This window comes from Corvus moneduloides, chromosome 5, assembly GCF_009650955.1.
Source record: "Corvus moneduloides isolate bCorMon1 chromosome 5, bCorMon1.pri, whole genome shotgun sequence".
Classification (NCBI taxonomy): Eukaryota; Metazoa; Chordata; class Aves; order Passeriformes; family Corvidae; genus Corvus; species Corvus moneduloides.
The window spans coordinates 18,386,850-18,402,542 of record NC_045480.1 but is presented as its reverse complement, the minus strand read 5'-3'; the positions used below and the strand labels follow the sequence as shown (position 1 = coordinate 18,402,542).

General features: G+C 38.5%; 2 protein-coding genes across 6 annotated transcripts in view; one reads left to right on the top strand and one right to left on the bottom strand.

The window, feature by feature from the left end:
- Positions 1 to 13,488, top strand: part of CCDC149 (coiled-coil domain containing 149) — a 52,353-nt gene extending 38,865 nt beyond the window's left edge. For 2 of the 5 annotated variants that reach the window (XM_032108962.1, XM_032108966.1), the window contains exons 11-14: positions 1,257 to 1,289; positions 4,959 to 5,066; positions 9,346 to 9,933; positions 10,559 to 13,488. In XM_032108962.1, the coding sequence (XP_031964853.1) occupies positions 1,257 to 1,289; positions 4,959 to 5,066; positions 9,346 to 9,932 (728 nt within the window). In that variant the 3' untranslated portion in view covers position 9,933; positions 10,559 to 13,488. The remainder of the gene's footprint in view (positions 1 to 1,256; positions 1,290 to 4,958; positions 5,067 to 9,345; positions 9,934 to 10,558) is intronic. The other 3 variants (XM_032108963.1, XM_032108965.1, XM_032108964.1) reach the window with 3 other exon arrangements.
- A 673-nt stretch (positions 13,489 to 14,161) lies between these two features.
- SOD3 (superoxide dismutase 3) lies at positions 14,162 to 15,673 on the bottom strand. Its single transcript, XM_032108967.1, has 2 exons — positions 15,528 to 15,673; positions 14,162 to 15,080 (listed from the first exon to the last, which is right to left on the bottom strand). The coding sequence occupies exon 2, from the start codon at positions 15,061 to 15,063 to the stop codon at positions 14,338 to 14,340; it is 726 nt and encodes a 241-aa protein (XP_031964858.1). The 5' UTR covers positions 15,064 to 15,080; positions 15,528 to 15,673; the 3' UTR covers positions 14,162 to 14,337.
- Positions 15,674 to 15,693: the final 20 nt, after the last annotated feature.

The following is a 15,693-nucleotide window of genomic DNA, read 5'->3' as shown; positions in this document are numbered from 1 at the left end:
ATTTTGTGAATGTTCTATTCAGCACATTTGCAAAATTAGAAAGATCTAATAAATGTTAAGTGAAAAGCAAAAATCACTAGACTTTGTAAACTCTTAAGTCAAATATATGTTGAAAATAACATGAGAAGTGCTGAAAAAGAAATGTTTAAATATTGAAGTAATCAAATTATTTCCATAGACAGCAGGCAAAAAAAAAAGTGAACTATTTTATTTAAACATTGCATAAAATTATGCACAGGTTATTGGCCATTATGTTTTTCAACCAATTTTATTTACTAATTTTGTACTTCTTGTAACTTCCTCTTTTTTTTTTTTTTTTTTTTAGTGTTTTTAAAATGCTTTTTGGTAGAATCATAAACTCCTAGAAACTGGAAATTTAAAGGGTCCTAAATTTTTTAGTCCATCTGTCCAGAAGAGGCTTGTTCCCTGTAGTGTCTTAAGTATTGTATTTGGTCTTGAATTACTCAAGTAATGGGAGATTAATCTGCTTCCTAATAGACGTCGTCGTTAGGAAAATGTGCAATATTTAATTTACATTAATTTTTTGCTTTTTTTCTTCCCATTGCACCTAATAGTGTCTTTTGTAACCACTGTAAATTATGCTACTTTGTTGGTGGTGTTTGCATCATTAGGCTTTGTTGTTTACAGGTTCCTATGAGTGCTAGTAAGAGTGGGAGAGAGTGGTTCAGGCTTCTACTTTTTCGGCTCTGTTTTTTCCACCTAACCTTTACATGTAGAAGAAAACATTTGACAGGGCTGAAGAGCCCTTGTAACAAAGCTATGCTGTTCAGCTGTTTGGGCTGATGTGGTGTGTTTCCACTTCAGCTTGCCTGTTTGGGCACTGTCAGTCCTGCTTGACTCTTTCCAGAACCAGAGGTCCAAATCTGTTTCCATGGATTATTCCACAGTTAGTCACCTAATGTGTAGTGTACTTAGTGCATTTGTCGCTGCCCATGGTCTCCAAGAGATGAAGGTGAAATGTTTGTCTAAGACCTTGCTAATCCAGTTTAGTACATTACTACAAACATGTCTCTCAAACTCACCAGTTCAAGGTACTGTAGGGGTTTGTTTGTTTTGTTTTGTTTTTCAAAACTAGTGTTCCATTAAAATGCAGCATTTCTCATGTTTGCAAAATGTATTTTAAAAAATGGAAATGGGAACTTCTTGCACCGTATTGACCTGTGTAGGTAAAACATCGAATTAATGTTTATACAATAACAACTGTCTCTTTCCTTCCTTTCTTTTGCTGCCTGAAGGCCTGAGCTACAATGTCTCAGTGGGATTTGGGAGTAGGTTCTGCTTAATGTATATTTTTAGTAACTGATCTTAGCAGTATGTTAAATATTATCATTGCATGTAAATAAATGGAAATGTCATCTGAACATTTTTGTATCCAGCAGAATAAGATGTTCAGTCGAATGAGTTAGATGATCACAGGAGAAATAGAGGCTGCTCTACATGAAAGTTCATTTGCATTAAGGGAAATAGTAAGAGAGGATGATCTTTAATATTCCTAAAGGAATTTTACACTGGATTGTGAGTCCTGTTGAGCCCTGAGGTTTTGTTGATTTTTTTCCTTGCCTTTTAAATCAAGAGTGCACTTTGTTTCCAAGGGCACTCTAATCTTGAGGTGGTCAAAAAGAGCATTGCAACACCTGGTGGGTCACCAGTTTTCAGAGCGTGTAAAGCTTCCGCTCCATAAAACAGCAGTGTGGAACAAACAGTGTGGGAATATCACAATGGATTCTGCAGCTGAATGTTGGCTTGGGTGAGGAGCAGAACACGGAGAGTATCTCATCTAGTCAGTCTTAAATCCAGAGTGAAAAGATATTATTTGGTTGTGAGTGGAATTTTTTGTCATTGGAAAAAAAAATGCAGATAAAAGCTGATGTTCATTCTAGCAGTGAAGGAAATGCACATTATAAATTGCAGGGTTTTAATCTGAAGTTAATGTTCCTACTTAGTCATCATTGTTTATATAACATTTATAACATCCACTGTCACCATGATAATAATATCTTCCAAATGCTGTTAATATACTTGATCCTATTGAAGAAAGATCTTGAATGCCTGTGGTTTTTTGCTAGGTGACATATTTGTCATCTACTTTTTGAGAAAGCCAGGAATGAACTAATCAAGAGGAAGTGCGTATTTAGATTTTGAAAAGGTGAAATCAGTAACATAATTCATTTTCTGTGGAAGTTCTGCCTACCAGATTTTATATTGCCCTGCTTAGGAAATGGGCTTTAGTTAAATGAATCTCTTGAGAGATTCGTTTTCATTGCTGAAAAGAAAGCAAGTTTGGGCATAGATTTGACTTTTGAATTTCTTCTTATGATCCTACTTCCCTTGAGAAGGAAGCAGGGAATGTGATGTTCACAAAAGTATTTAATTCTTTGCTTTGTTTTGGCTACATTGTGGTTGAAATATGCACACAAGTTAAATGTATTCAATCATAGTACATAATAAACACCATCTTATTCTTTTTGCAATTTTATGTCACTAGACATTCAGATAAGTAATTCTGTATTATTTTTAAATCTATCATTTCCTGAAAATTCCAGATTTCCACAGAAAAAGTCCAAGAAAGAGCCAACCATGACTCAGCCTTTTTCTGTGTGGGATGATAAGAGAGTTTCGGTGCTGCCTCTTGCCCTGAAGTAATCAGCATGGAGCAGAGGCAAGGCAGAATTAATGGGCTCTGCAGCTGCTGTGGCTGTAGCCAGTTACAGTGGCATAGGGTGCAGCAGAGGTTATAAGAGAATACCCAACCCTGGAGAAGAAAATGAAAAATTTACTACTGAAAATTTATATGTTTTTTGAGATCTGTATACTTTTCACTATAGTCCTTGAAAAATTCATTAGAGGAACATGAAGCTATGTAAGTTATGAAATTGAGCTTACACAGCAGCTAGTTGAAGTTCATTGTGTGTAATCCAGCTTCAGATCACGATTCACATAATGTAGTGCAGCAGTACCCCTATGTGCCTCCTTCATGAATGGATGTGAATCACTGGTAATAAATAAATATGCATCAGACTCTTTGGGCCACATCTATTGTTAAGATGTGTGGATACTGAGCTTAGCTTTATTTTCTGTAACCAGGCTGGTTTTCAGAGAAAAATGTGAAAGTAAATGTGTTTACCGTGTAAATGCTGGCTGGAAGTCAAGAAGTATCTATTTTGAAGCTTGTCTTGCAATCTTCAGGGACTTCAGCTCAGGCTTTACTTTTTTTATTAAATAAATAAAAAAGCCTCTGCTTTCTACTTTCATATTAAAACCTCTGCCCAATTTTTTTATTCATCATCTTTTTACTTCCTCTGTTGGATTCTTTTGTATCTTTTTGGATATGTGGCTGCTTCTGACTGTGTGTTGGGTGTTTTCACAACATCTGTTGGGTGTTTTCATACCACGAGTTCCCTGTATGATTTAGTTCTTCCAACACAAAATTCCTTCACTGTTACAGGAAAGTACATTCATCTAGGAGCTTTTGCATTTTGAAATACTGGTTGGATTTTTTTATTTTGAAATACTGGTTGTTTTGCCTTTTTTTATGTTTTTAATTAATTTTGTCTTATAGTGGTAGGGTTATCCTCTGCTGTTAGTTAATACTGGTTTTTGTTACCGGTCTGGCAAAGGCAGAATTCTGATGCTTACTTGACAGGGGGATCAAAGTTTGACAAGATCCATGCTTCAAAAGCATTAATTGCATTCATATTGCTGCAGTGTATTGCCCAACATGGCAAGGGTATAAACACATCATTACTACCTTCAGGATCAAGGTATTTGCAGCCAGTGCCTTTAAAAGGAGTTAGGGATTGGAGTAGTCCAGTTAGACTCCATGGGAACAGCTTGACTTTCATTATTCCTTAGTTTGCACCAGAACTTTCTCAGAGTCAGATTTATTTCGGGTATCTTCTGACCTGGTGCTCTCTTGAAAGTCTTTGTCTTGGATGGGTGATTGGATTTAGGATGTTGCCTTAAGGTGAAACATACAAACAGATTTAGAGGGGCGAAGCAGTTGTTACATAAATGTCGGTTCTCATGGAGATAAATAGAGCAGTATCTTGCTGCCTCCCCAGCCATTACTTATCAGTTGGCACTTGTTCTGGAGGCCACACAAACACCACGCTTAGCTGATCTTGCACATTTCCTGCCGTTTCCACTCTAGGTTTAAGGTAGTGTCAGTCGCTAAAAACATGAGCATCCTGAATAGTGGAGGGCTTCCTAAAGGATCTGCAGGTGTTGCTTTCTGCATTGCTTAAATATGTAAAGACTAAGCATCTACAGCAGAGTCCTCAGATGAAGGGTTTCTTGTACTATTTTGTCTGCAAAAGAGTTGGAAAATTGCCTTTTTCCATTTGGTTTAAAATGAAAATGTTCAGAAATGTTTTTGGAATTTTCAGATTAAAATCTCTCCTGTTCCCCAGCAATGTGTACTTGTTTGCTCCCTCAGCTCTTAGTTATGCTAAGTTTTTAGGTTTTTTTTTAAGGAAGCATTGCAGGATGATATGTAAGTCTGAAGTGTAAAGCTACATAATGATGAACCTGCTTGTATCATATGAGACAGAGTAATAGAGAGTAAAGAGTTACTGCTGAACACTTGCTGGTAATAGTATGCAAGTGATCCATTACTTTGGTATGATCTGATTGTTAATATTTTTAATTGTACACTAATTGCTAATACAATTTGCTGCATACAGCACCTGGTCTTTCAAAATCTGGCCTTTACTCAGTACTGCAGATAAAAACATACACCTTTTCTGCCTTTGCCTTGCATATTCTGGCTCCAGTACAGAGTATTTTTTTCTGTGCTGTGAAAGGATCATTTGTGATGCTTTTCCTGTTCTGTACTTTTCAATAACATTGTTAAAAATTTGTAGGGTATGTTTGAATATCATTGGTGCACAATGGTTGTAACTGGTGAACTAGCAGCTCTAACACTGTGATTGTTCCAGGTGGGAAGGATACGATAACATTCAGTGACCCAACCCTGCCTGTGATACAGCGGTCCAGGTCACCATTGTTAGCATTCGCTGATAAGCCACAGAGAACTGAAGTACAAGGTGAGCACCTGGAATGTAAGAACATGATGAGAGCTGAGCACTCATTTCTTTCCAAATAAAATGTAATAAATTTTCATGCTGGGATAGCAGAAGGCAAAGTTTCAGTGGTCACAGAGATTGAATACATCATCCACAAGTAAAACAGATAGATGGTCCCGGTACTAATAGCAAAGAAACAACTGAAAAGTTACTATTGAATAGATTGCACAGGGCTAGGGATCAGGTCTTACACCTCAAAGAATTTTCCTGCCAGATAACTTGATACTCTGAGAAGTTATTCATGCCATCTGTGTTACAGTTAACGGATTCCTGCACTTTTCCCTTCAGTTAAAATGCACAGTAGGAAGCAGTCTGTGGAACTGGTTTAGCACTTTCCTGCATTATAGGTGATGTCTAGATGAATGGCTTCCTGATTGCACAAGATAAATTGAAATACCCAACTCATTTTCCCAGAGAAATTGACTGGTTTTTTTATTGTCTTACATGTGTTTTGTTAAAAATCCTTCTCCAATAGCAAGTGTTAACATCTCTTCAAAGTCAAGCTTAACTTTATTTGACAATTGCTGATAACCTTGATGTTTTTTTCCTTAGTTTTTCATAATGGATGGGAGATGGATTATTATATTTGCTTATTGGCATTTGGATAAGGTTTTAATGGGCATAACATTATGATATGCCTAGATCTTTCTCAGCTAACCATGAAGCATCATAAACAATTTATTTTTTAGTCCTGAAACTAAATAGATTGTGGCTTAATTTTGACTTTATAGTCCATGTCATTTTCTGATAATATGTGACAGCCAGACTGATCTTTTTTATAATCTTGATCAGCTGATATTTTTGCTAAAAATAAGAAGTGAAACTCTAATGAATAGTTCTCTGGTGAGTAATAATAACTCATAAATATTCATTCTTTTACCTACTTAATTGTTGATTTTTAATTAAATCTGCAGTTACTGAAAGTATTTACTCGGTGGCATTATGCTTTTTTGTTTCCATATTTGTCCTAGGTGAGGCTGGTATTACAGTTGTGATTACAGGCTCATCAGACAGGCAGTCTGATCTGCCTGTCACATCTCATCAGACCCTGTTGCTGTTGCGTTGTAACACTGCCAAACTGTAGCTCTCCATGCTGTGTTTTCTACGTCAGCTGAATTTTTTTTTAAGACAGCCAAATAACTTCTTTTTTGTGTTAAATACTGATGACCACGTGGGGTTCTTGGTGGACTTTTTTTGTCTTTTTTATGTTTTAATTTTTTTTGGTTTTTTTTCAAATATGCAAGCATTTACTCTATAGGAATTTGAAATCTAGGGAAAAGGTTTCCAGCCTGAGGAAACAGTATGGAGTTTCCACCTCATTCTACATGATTCACTTACAAATTATCTACTAAAAACAAACCAATGATTCACAGCCACCAGTGCTGGTAAAACTCTGTATGCACCATTCCTTCGAGATAAAGTAAACTTAGCAGGAACAAAATGTGGAGCAGAGAGGAAAGAAAGGCCAAGATCAGGACTCTCAAGTGGTGGGAACACTAGAGTAGATGGGGATTGACAGAGTCAATGGAAGTCTGAGTGGGAAGGGACCTTCATGTGGCTGAGCAGAGGTCAGAGCACAGGAGTGAGGAATCGGAAAGCTGGCAGTGAAAGCAAGATGTGATTAAAAAATATTGAAAGGTGGATGAGAAATGGGCACAGTGAGAATAAAGGGATATAGAGCAGGAGCAGAAAGATAGGCAGGGGAAGAGAAGAGCAGAACAGCCTTGGATAGGGAAAAACAGACAAGGATTAGACTTGTGGCAGTCATAGGAAGAATCAGCTCTCAGAAGGTCATCTCCTCCTTTCCTCCTCTGTCCCATGACCATAATGAGAACCAAGGTTAATCACAGAAATTCTGTCGTTCAACTGGAGTAGGCAAAGAAATTACTGTTCTGCCTGCACAAACAGCTTGGGTTTTCCCTTGTCTGTGTCCCAATATATCTGATAACCTGCAGTGAAAACTGAGACAAAAGTTACCTCTGTGATAATTAAACTGGGCCAACTTTTTGGTGATGGAGATGAGCACATATTTATGATGAGCTGTGCAGGGGATACCATAGTTTCTAGCAGTAGGTGAAGCAACAATAACCTGTTCTGCTGCTCCAGATGCTTTTTCTGAAGGATCTTTGAGGCTGCCATCTTGCCTTCAAAGCCTGGAAAGGAAGCAGTGTGTTTTCAGCTGTGGGGCATATCCCTGTGCTTGAAGTCATACAACTTCTCTGCAGTTGGCATCTGTATGAGAATGATACACTCGTGCCTTTTGTACCGCTCTACACAGAGAATAACTGCTGTTGAGCTTTAGGAACTTGCTGCATACTGCAGTTTTTCATCTATACACTATGTACCTCCAAAATCTGGGGGACCTTGGCAACTGGAAAGAACATCATAGGAGTGTGTTCATCTGCCTTCATTCATCAAACAAGTATGCTCTTGGTTTAAAGTATTACTGAAATAAAAGCAAAACCACTCTTATTTTCCTATTAATTGAATGATCAGTTGAGTGAAAACAGTTGATAATCAGAATAGAAATGAAATTCTTACTTATCGTTATATATTAGGCCTCATGTCACATTGGTCAGTTATGGTCTTTTAAAGAGTAGTACTGATATTTGGTGCTTGTTTGACCCAAGAAATCTTTTTAGCTTTTAAATGAACATTTATTCTTCATCAGAACTTTTTATAATGCATCAAGTGTTGCTCTATCTAGATCTGTAGACAGTAAGAGGGCTTTTTCAGGCTTTTTTTTATCCAGTCTATCTGCTTACCTTGGTCTCATCAAAGCCTCCTTTAATCTGTACTGTTATCATTGTTTCAGTTAAGCTGGATGGTGGATGTTTGTAGGATCTACTGCGCAGTTCCTGTGTGAACATGCATAATGACAGAGTACAATCATAGGAATTAAAGCCTGTCTTGTGCCACCAAATCTCACTTTATCCGATGCACAGGGCGGATAGTGTCGTGGGATGGATTGTGCTTGAGCATCACAGCTGCTAATGAACAGCTATTCGGGGTTTTTCTGCTCCATTGTTGAATGCCTTGTCCCTGCTGTATTGCCTGGGAGCTGTTTCAGGCATTCCCTGAAGAAAACAGTGCTGTTCTTCTATGAACTTTTCTCTGGTGATATAGTGCTTTGAGACAATTTATCTTCAGAACATTGCAGCAAGGTTGGAGGTATCCTACTTTAAGAGGGAGGAAACTGAGGCATGCAAAGAGTAACACAGAGTCCCTGCTAATTTCGAGTGCTAGTTTGAGGTACATACATTTTGGCTCATTTGGAGCACTTTGATGTACAGCACAAGCAGAGCAGTACTGCACATCAAGCTCCTAGTTTTCCAGCTGACTTCTTAGATAATGAGTCTTAGATCCAGTGGGTGATCACCTTTTGAAAGTTAATTTATCCCTGCCTTTTCCACAGACTTAAATTCCAGCTCTTCAGTGTTGAATTCCTAGCTTCATTGATAGCAGTAAAAGTGCCTGTTCCCTTCATGGCAACCCTGCTCTCATTCACTCAGTACCTTCCAAATTCTAAATTATGCAGGTCTGATAGAGACAGTAGGCTGGTCCTCTGCAGCCAGGCAGTCCCATCCTTGTGTGAGGCAGGATTCCTGTGAGAGAATGGAGTAAATTCTTATATACTAAAAGGTAACACATCTGCATGACAAGAGTCATTTTAAGCTTTCAAGGCAGACTTATTTTTGGCATTTCCTAAGTTTTCTTACTTCACTTCGCAAGCTTATTTTCAATTCAAATAATCTTCTATGTTTGGAGATGTGTTGCAGGACCAGTAACAAAACTTCATTATTGGATGAAAGCCTGTGAAAAGCTCCAAATAGGTGGAGCTCGTGTTAACCCCTGAAACTGGTAGTGATGGGGGGATTAATGGTAAACCGTGCCAAAAATTTCCATAGCTAAGTACCTTGCTTGGAGTTGATATTCCTCTGAAAAAGTTTGCCTGACCTTGCTGTTCTACAAGCAACTGTACGGTATTGTCTGACTCTTAAAGTTACTGGTATTAGGAAAAGACAGGATCCAAAACAGGGCCAGATCCAGCAAGAAACTTAGTGTTGATTGTTTATTGTCTAAGAAATAGGCCTGGGAGGGATAGGGAAGCACTCTTAAAAATTCCTTATTGAAATAAACATCTCTGTGGTCTAGCACTGGTAGTAATATTCTTCAGACCAGATATTTAACAAATGCCTCCAACTGACTCGAGTATATTGCTGTTCCATTTCTCTTTCAGCAGAACAGAAGGGAGAACGTGATGAAACTTATGCTGTTGCAAGTGAGTCCCTGGCTCCAGAGGGAACAAACTTAAATAACAGAAACCAAAATAAACATTTTTACCCTTCATTACCCCAGCTACCTTCTGAGGAAGAAGACATAAACAAGCTTGGAAGTCAGATAATTAAACTGGCAGTTGCAGAACTGGAAGGGAAAAAAGAAGGCGCTCCTGTGAGGGAGCAGAATGTGGGAGTTGGAGCAGAGCTTAATGATTCATCAGAGGCAGAGTTCCCACTTTCCAGCCCTGATCCATCTGACCCCACAGATCCCTCAAACTCTGAGAATGAACGAACAGGTGAAACTGAGGCCCTTAAAGACAATGACAAAACCTCAGAGAGAGATTGTGAAACTCCAAATGAAAGAGGGGATCAAAATAACAGCACCATGGATGTGGTGGTGCGTACTGAGGACGCTGGAAGGCACGGAGGGCTCAGTCTTACAACTGCAGACACAAATAACAGCTTTGAGGAGCTTTCTGAATCTGAAAACAAGAAACCATCTGATGCTGCTGAAAACCGTGAATATTTGGATAACAGTTTGGCTTGAGGTATGAAATCCAGGCCCTTGAGCATCTCACTGTAATCCTTGTGCAGTGTCTGTGCTGTTGCAGATATGATCAGTGAAATAGTGTGCTGTAGGGTTGATTATTTTACACTGAAGTGTTAATAATTCTTTAAAAAAGATGAGTTTTTGTTAGTTCTGACTGTAGTGTACCAAAATTGTAAATTACCCAGGGGAAAGAATTAGTGATGCAGTTTATTGATGTTGGTTTTTTGTAATGATTTGAAGTTTCTATATGGATTGATGTAATTTACATTAGTGTAGTAAAGAGGCCAGTGATAATGATCTATCTTGTTATCACTAGGCTCCTGTAACATGTATGGTCCTAGTGCTAGACTGTATTGTATTGGTAATAAGTGTCTCTCAAGGATGAAAAATTTGGAGTGATAAATTGAGAAGCATCTTAAGGCTGCAAGCTTTTTCTTCTTTCTCAGACTGTATTCTGTTTCTCTTTACATATAGTGACTGTAAGTATATCCTTAGAATAAGATCACTATTCCCTTACAGGAAGTTTCTGAAAATCATCCCTGCGTGTATATAGTTCTCTTATTACAAACATTTATACCTTCATATTTTGTCAACTGGACAAAATTTTTCCTTTCCTCTCCCAGCTCATCTCATGAAAATGAAGGGAGTTATTTCACCAGATGCTGAGAGCCCAATTTAATGAAGCTCTGAAGGAAACACCATCAGAGAAGCCAGAAGTCTTACCGTGAGAAACAGCAATGCTGTTCCAAATCAAGGAAAACAGCAAGAGGAGAACCAGTGATGTCCTCACCAACTACTTGGCTCTGTCAATTTCTGGAATTGCATTCCTCTTCTTACAGGAGTTGGAACGGGCCCTTGGGCTTAGTTAATGGGTGATAGATTTTAGCCTACCCCATCTGTGCTCTCCTTTCTAAAGGAATTCTGTGTCTTTTTTATTTTCTTATTGTTTGGAATTAGGCATAACTCTTCCTTTCCTCCTCATTTCACCAGTCTATGGTATGATAGAGGGATTATTTGCATTGTTGCCACTTTGTTAAACTTCTCTTGAAGAGGTTTCATCACAGAAAAATGTTCCTATAATAACTGGGGAAAAGGGAGCTTCTGTGTCATTCCCTAGCTTGGTCCTGATGCTGGAGCTGTGCCACTCTGCTTCTAGGAAGGCAGCAACGAGGGAATACTTAATGTTGAAGTTAGCAGCTGTTGGGGAAGAGGAGGCAGGTCTTTCCTTTCCTGTTTGTAGCATAAGGAATAGTCTCTGCAGCTGTGAAGCTTCTATGGGCCAGCAGCCGTCAAGGCAATTTTTCTGCTGGCTTGGGACCTAATTGTCTGTAAATGTTCATTTCTCACTCCTAGAACTTAAAACCAATCAGAGAAAATTAAAGCAAATTTAATAAAATACTACTAATAAAAAGGAAAATCTCTCCCAGATTGAGTACTTCTTTGACAAATAACTGCCAGCTGCAAGTTTTTACAGCCCACTTGTCAGCTACTGAATAAAGAGAGTTTATATTACCAGTACTGACAAACTCTCCTGTATGTGTAAGATGAGCTAGCATGTGCTGCCATAATCAAGGTGTTAGAGTCCATGGAGGGTTTGTATTCAGCAGAAGAAAGGCTGTATGTAAATTACTACATATAAATATAAGCAATGATAGTTGGAAGGTGAAAAGTGTGGCTTGTCTCTGTTCTCATGTGTTTTCCCTAGCAGGTGCATTCGTGTAACCCTTTTAGTGTCTGTCTGCAGGATATAAAGCCATACTTACAGTGCTCCTCAAATATGTTTACTTTGTGTTTACGGGTAATTGGACATTGCAGCATTCCACTAATGTTAAGCAGCAGTCCTTAGGAATGAAAGTTCTATAAATATTTAAGCATATTAGGGACATGAAGCAGTGAAAAGTTTTTATTTTGTTATCCTGATCACTGTTAAAATTCCTCATTACCTGAAAAAAAACCAAGAAGAGTTTAAGTGTTTGAAAGAGTGTTAAGCTGTTCCCAGTAATTGCAACTGACTGCATTACTGTTCATTTTTGTGACAGTCAGAAGAAAAATAGCTGTAGGAACTAAAATCTCCAGGAGAATGCGCAGGACTTTTTCCCTCTAATGCCTAAATGTCACATGAAGTAGCATTTTATTTGAGATGTATTTTTTCCGTCTTTCACAGACTGATCCTGCACAGAGCTAAATATCAATGCAGTCAGAACGGAGGCAAGCAAGTTAGAAGGTCAAGATTTCATATAGTTGAGCTCAGAAATGTTGAGGGTCTTTTACTATTTCCCTGTCCCGTCTTTCCTGACCCAGAGATGTGCAAATGAGCATTTTTCTCATGCTCCCTTAACAGCCAGTTAATGCTATTAGTTAATGAAGAGCATGGTGTAAGGTTGAAGCATTGCTGCATCACCAGCTTTTTAGTGCCTCATTTGCTGATTGTTTTCAGTATATCTTTTCTGTGAGAGCATACTGATGTACAATCCAACAATTAGGGCATCTTAGTAATTGTCCTCACACCATTCTCCCTCTTAGATGCCATTCTTAAATCTTTGCAATCGCTAAAGTCCAGTAAGATACACAGATCTCAGAAAACGTCATTTCCAGTGTGATGCCACTGCTGCAATACTGCCCCTCTCCTTTCTGCTCTAGCAAATGTGTATCCTAGCTACATTTTTAGCCTTCTCCCAGGAACACAAGACTTCAAAGCAAGGAGACTTGTAAAAGCAAGACATTGTTGCTGCACTAGGTAATAAGTAATTAAATATTGTTGTCAGTATCTTCCTCGGATATTGCTTTAATTGATATTGTTGAGCTATTATAGCAATGATTATTTTTTTCCCAGTAAATTTAACTAGTGGATTTTTGTGGATTCAACACAAACTTAGATTTGGAGGGGTGGTGTTTTTTGTCTTGTGTTTTGTTTTGTTTTTTTTTAAAGACCTGTGTTCCCTTTTACTACTACTTTGCCAGTGCAGAAATCACAACCAGACATGTAAGCCATGTTGGTGTTGGGCTTTGGGGAAGCAAACTGGGAAGGGAATTTTGTGGCAGGAGTATGGAGAAGCTGCATTTCACAAACTGATTTTAAGGAGGTTGTCTTACATGAAAGTGAAGTCATGCATTATCTGTGAGAAGGACTTCATTTGAAAGTATGATGTTGTGGTTATTGGAAAAACGATGTTCACTGAATTTGTAAAATAAGTGTGTGAAAATGACAGATTAAGAAGCATCTTTTAGAATGCTGCTTCTTTTCTAAGTGAGACTATTTTTAAGCATATGAGAATTTGTGTAGGAAAGACAGTGGAAGTTCTTTGATCCCTATGAGCTCAGGAATGTATTTCAAAATCTTAACTGAGATTAAGTTGAAAATCTGCTACATTTCTAAAAGATAGCATTTTGTTTACCAGCTTCTGTTTTGTAGTTTGCTTTCTAAATTATGCAGTTTAATTTATTTGCAAACCACTTTTTTGTTGCTGCCTGGATTAACAGCACAACAGCACAACATGGTTAAACGATATTAATAAATTTTGTCATCTTTAATAAAAACATTTCCTGATATTCTACCTGCTTGTTTCCTTTTCTCTTCTTAGTATCAGATGAATGATAGCCATGGGGTGGTGTTTTAATATTCCCACTGAGATGTGTTAAATTTAAAAAGTAAAGCCTTATTAAGTGAGAATTTTAAGTCTGAAAATAATCTTATTTAAATCTTTTCACTGTCACTTTTCCCAGCCTAAGCTGATTTACTTCCTACAGTTTTGTATGAAATAACACACCCAGTATTTTTTTGCTTTGAAAATATTTCTCTCTGATCTGCTAACTTTATCATCATTGTCTAAGCAGCATTATAACTGTTGTATATAACTTTGTTACTGACAAGCACAAACTGGAGACTTACACAAGTAGAATAACATAATGGATCTGAAGTTCAACACAGGAATTTCTGCACTTTCCCTTATTTCTAGGGGAAGTCCACTACCAAGGTCTTGCAACACCACACCCAACACCATTAACAGCATAGAGACCTTTCTGCTTTTCAAGTTGGTGCCTAACTACAGAATAGGGTCTAATGAGAGGCAAATTCTTACTTTTTTCCTTTAGTATCTAATGATCCCTTAAGAGGTCCTTGCAGCACACTTTAGCCCATGTACCCTATCCATCCGCACTCTTACATGCATTCAACTCCCAAACTGCATAAAAGGGAATCTTTTTTCTTCAAGAAAACACTCATAATGTTGAGTTGATGCTGGTTTTATTGATGGGCTTACAGAAAGAAAGCTCTACAAAAGTGATACGGATTTCATACAGGAGCAAGCAAATGGAAATCCTTTAGCCATATATCTTAGTGGGCAATGGCACAGCCTGAGTTACTTTGGGCTGCGCAGGCTGTAGCTGGTGTTTTGGACTTCACCTAAGCCTGGCTGTATGTTCTTTTGTTGAGCCCTCTCTTCTTCTTGTCCATAACCTCAGGCAGTTTCTCTTCCCACAAGTTCTTGTTGCTTATCCCAATCACACAGCAAGCCAGACGTTTCCCAGCATTTCCATTTTCCAAACTGGCCTTATTATTGCCCTTGCCCATGTCATCTTCCTGCTCATGGATCACAACAGATCTGCCCATGATGGAATATGGACCAAAGATTGTGGCAAACAGGTTTGTTTTGTATTTTCTGATTTTGCCTTCTTTAGGAAGAAAGTTGCCAAAATCTCCTGGGTGACGGGGGTGGTTCACTCTGAAAGGGTTATAGTGTCCTCCTGTAGAATCACAGCCATTGCTGAGGTCTCCAAGCTCGTGGATGTGTATAGCTCTACTAGATTGATTGTTATCCAATGGAAACCCATCCAAGTAAAAAATGGCTTCCAATCTTCCGTATGAGTAATGCTGCTTGAATAAGACTTGTCCACTCACTTGTGGCTTGTCAGCATCTATTTTGGAGCTGGGCTTCATTTCACAAGTAGCATAAATCATCCCATCAGTGTCGTTACCACGTGTTACTGGGTAGAGCAAATTCTGCCAGAGGTCGTTCACTTGTTTCTGTATTTCATGCAATGACTCCTGCCGTGGATCAGTTTCCTTGTCTGTCATGACACCAGAGGCAGAAAGGGCAAGCCCAGTGACCAGAGAAAGAATCAGAAGCATCTTGGCAATTTTAGAGTCTGCAAAAGATACAGGAAAGTACAAAGAATTCAGGGCATTTTGCAGCAGTATGGCTGGAGAGAAAGACACACAGCCGGTGGGGAGCTGAGTGAAACAGCTGGGACATGGTCCCAGTGGACTGCTGCGTGCTAAACCTGTCTAATGTATGAACTGAAACTAAATCAGAATGCATGTGTGTATTTAAACACGCACAACTGGCACCCAAGACTAAAATTTTAGTGATTATATATTTTAAATTAGATCTTGATCTTAAAAACTGCCTCTGTTTCCCTGCAGGAAGCAAGCAAGCCAAAATGTTTTTAAATCTATTTCTGAGTTTGTACTGAGGCTTTTCTACTTCAACAAATTCCAGCAAGACAGTTTGCCAGGAGTTTTTTCTTGGTCCATCTACTTAACCACTAGTTAGGCATTACAAACAAAAAGTAAAAATCCAACAAGTTGATTACCTTGCAGAACCCCTCAGTAGTAGCTCTTCACCTCTGCTCCCCTAAACCAAGATGTGATCAGACAGAAAGCCAGAGCTGCTTGAAGGTGATGCTTATAGAAACTGCGTGTTTGTGTAGAAATTAGGTAACGCTGGCTCAGGGGAGGCGGGAGAACTGTGGGAGGGGA

What these genes read in the sequence shown, in the direction of transcription:
- SOD3 (XM_032108967.1), bottom strand. Translation starts at nt 15,063, where the DNA reads ATGCTTCTGATTCTTTCTCTGGTCACTGGGCTTGCCCTTTCTGCCTCT.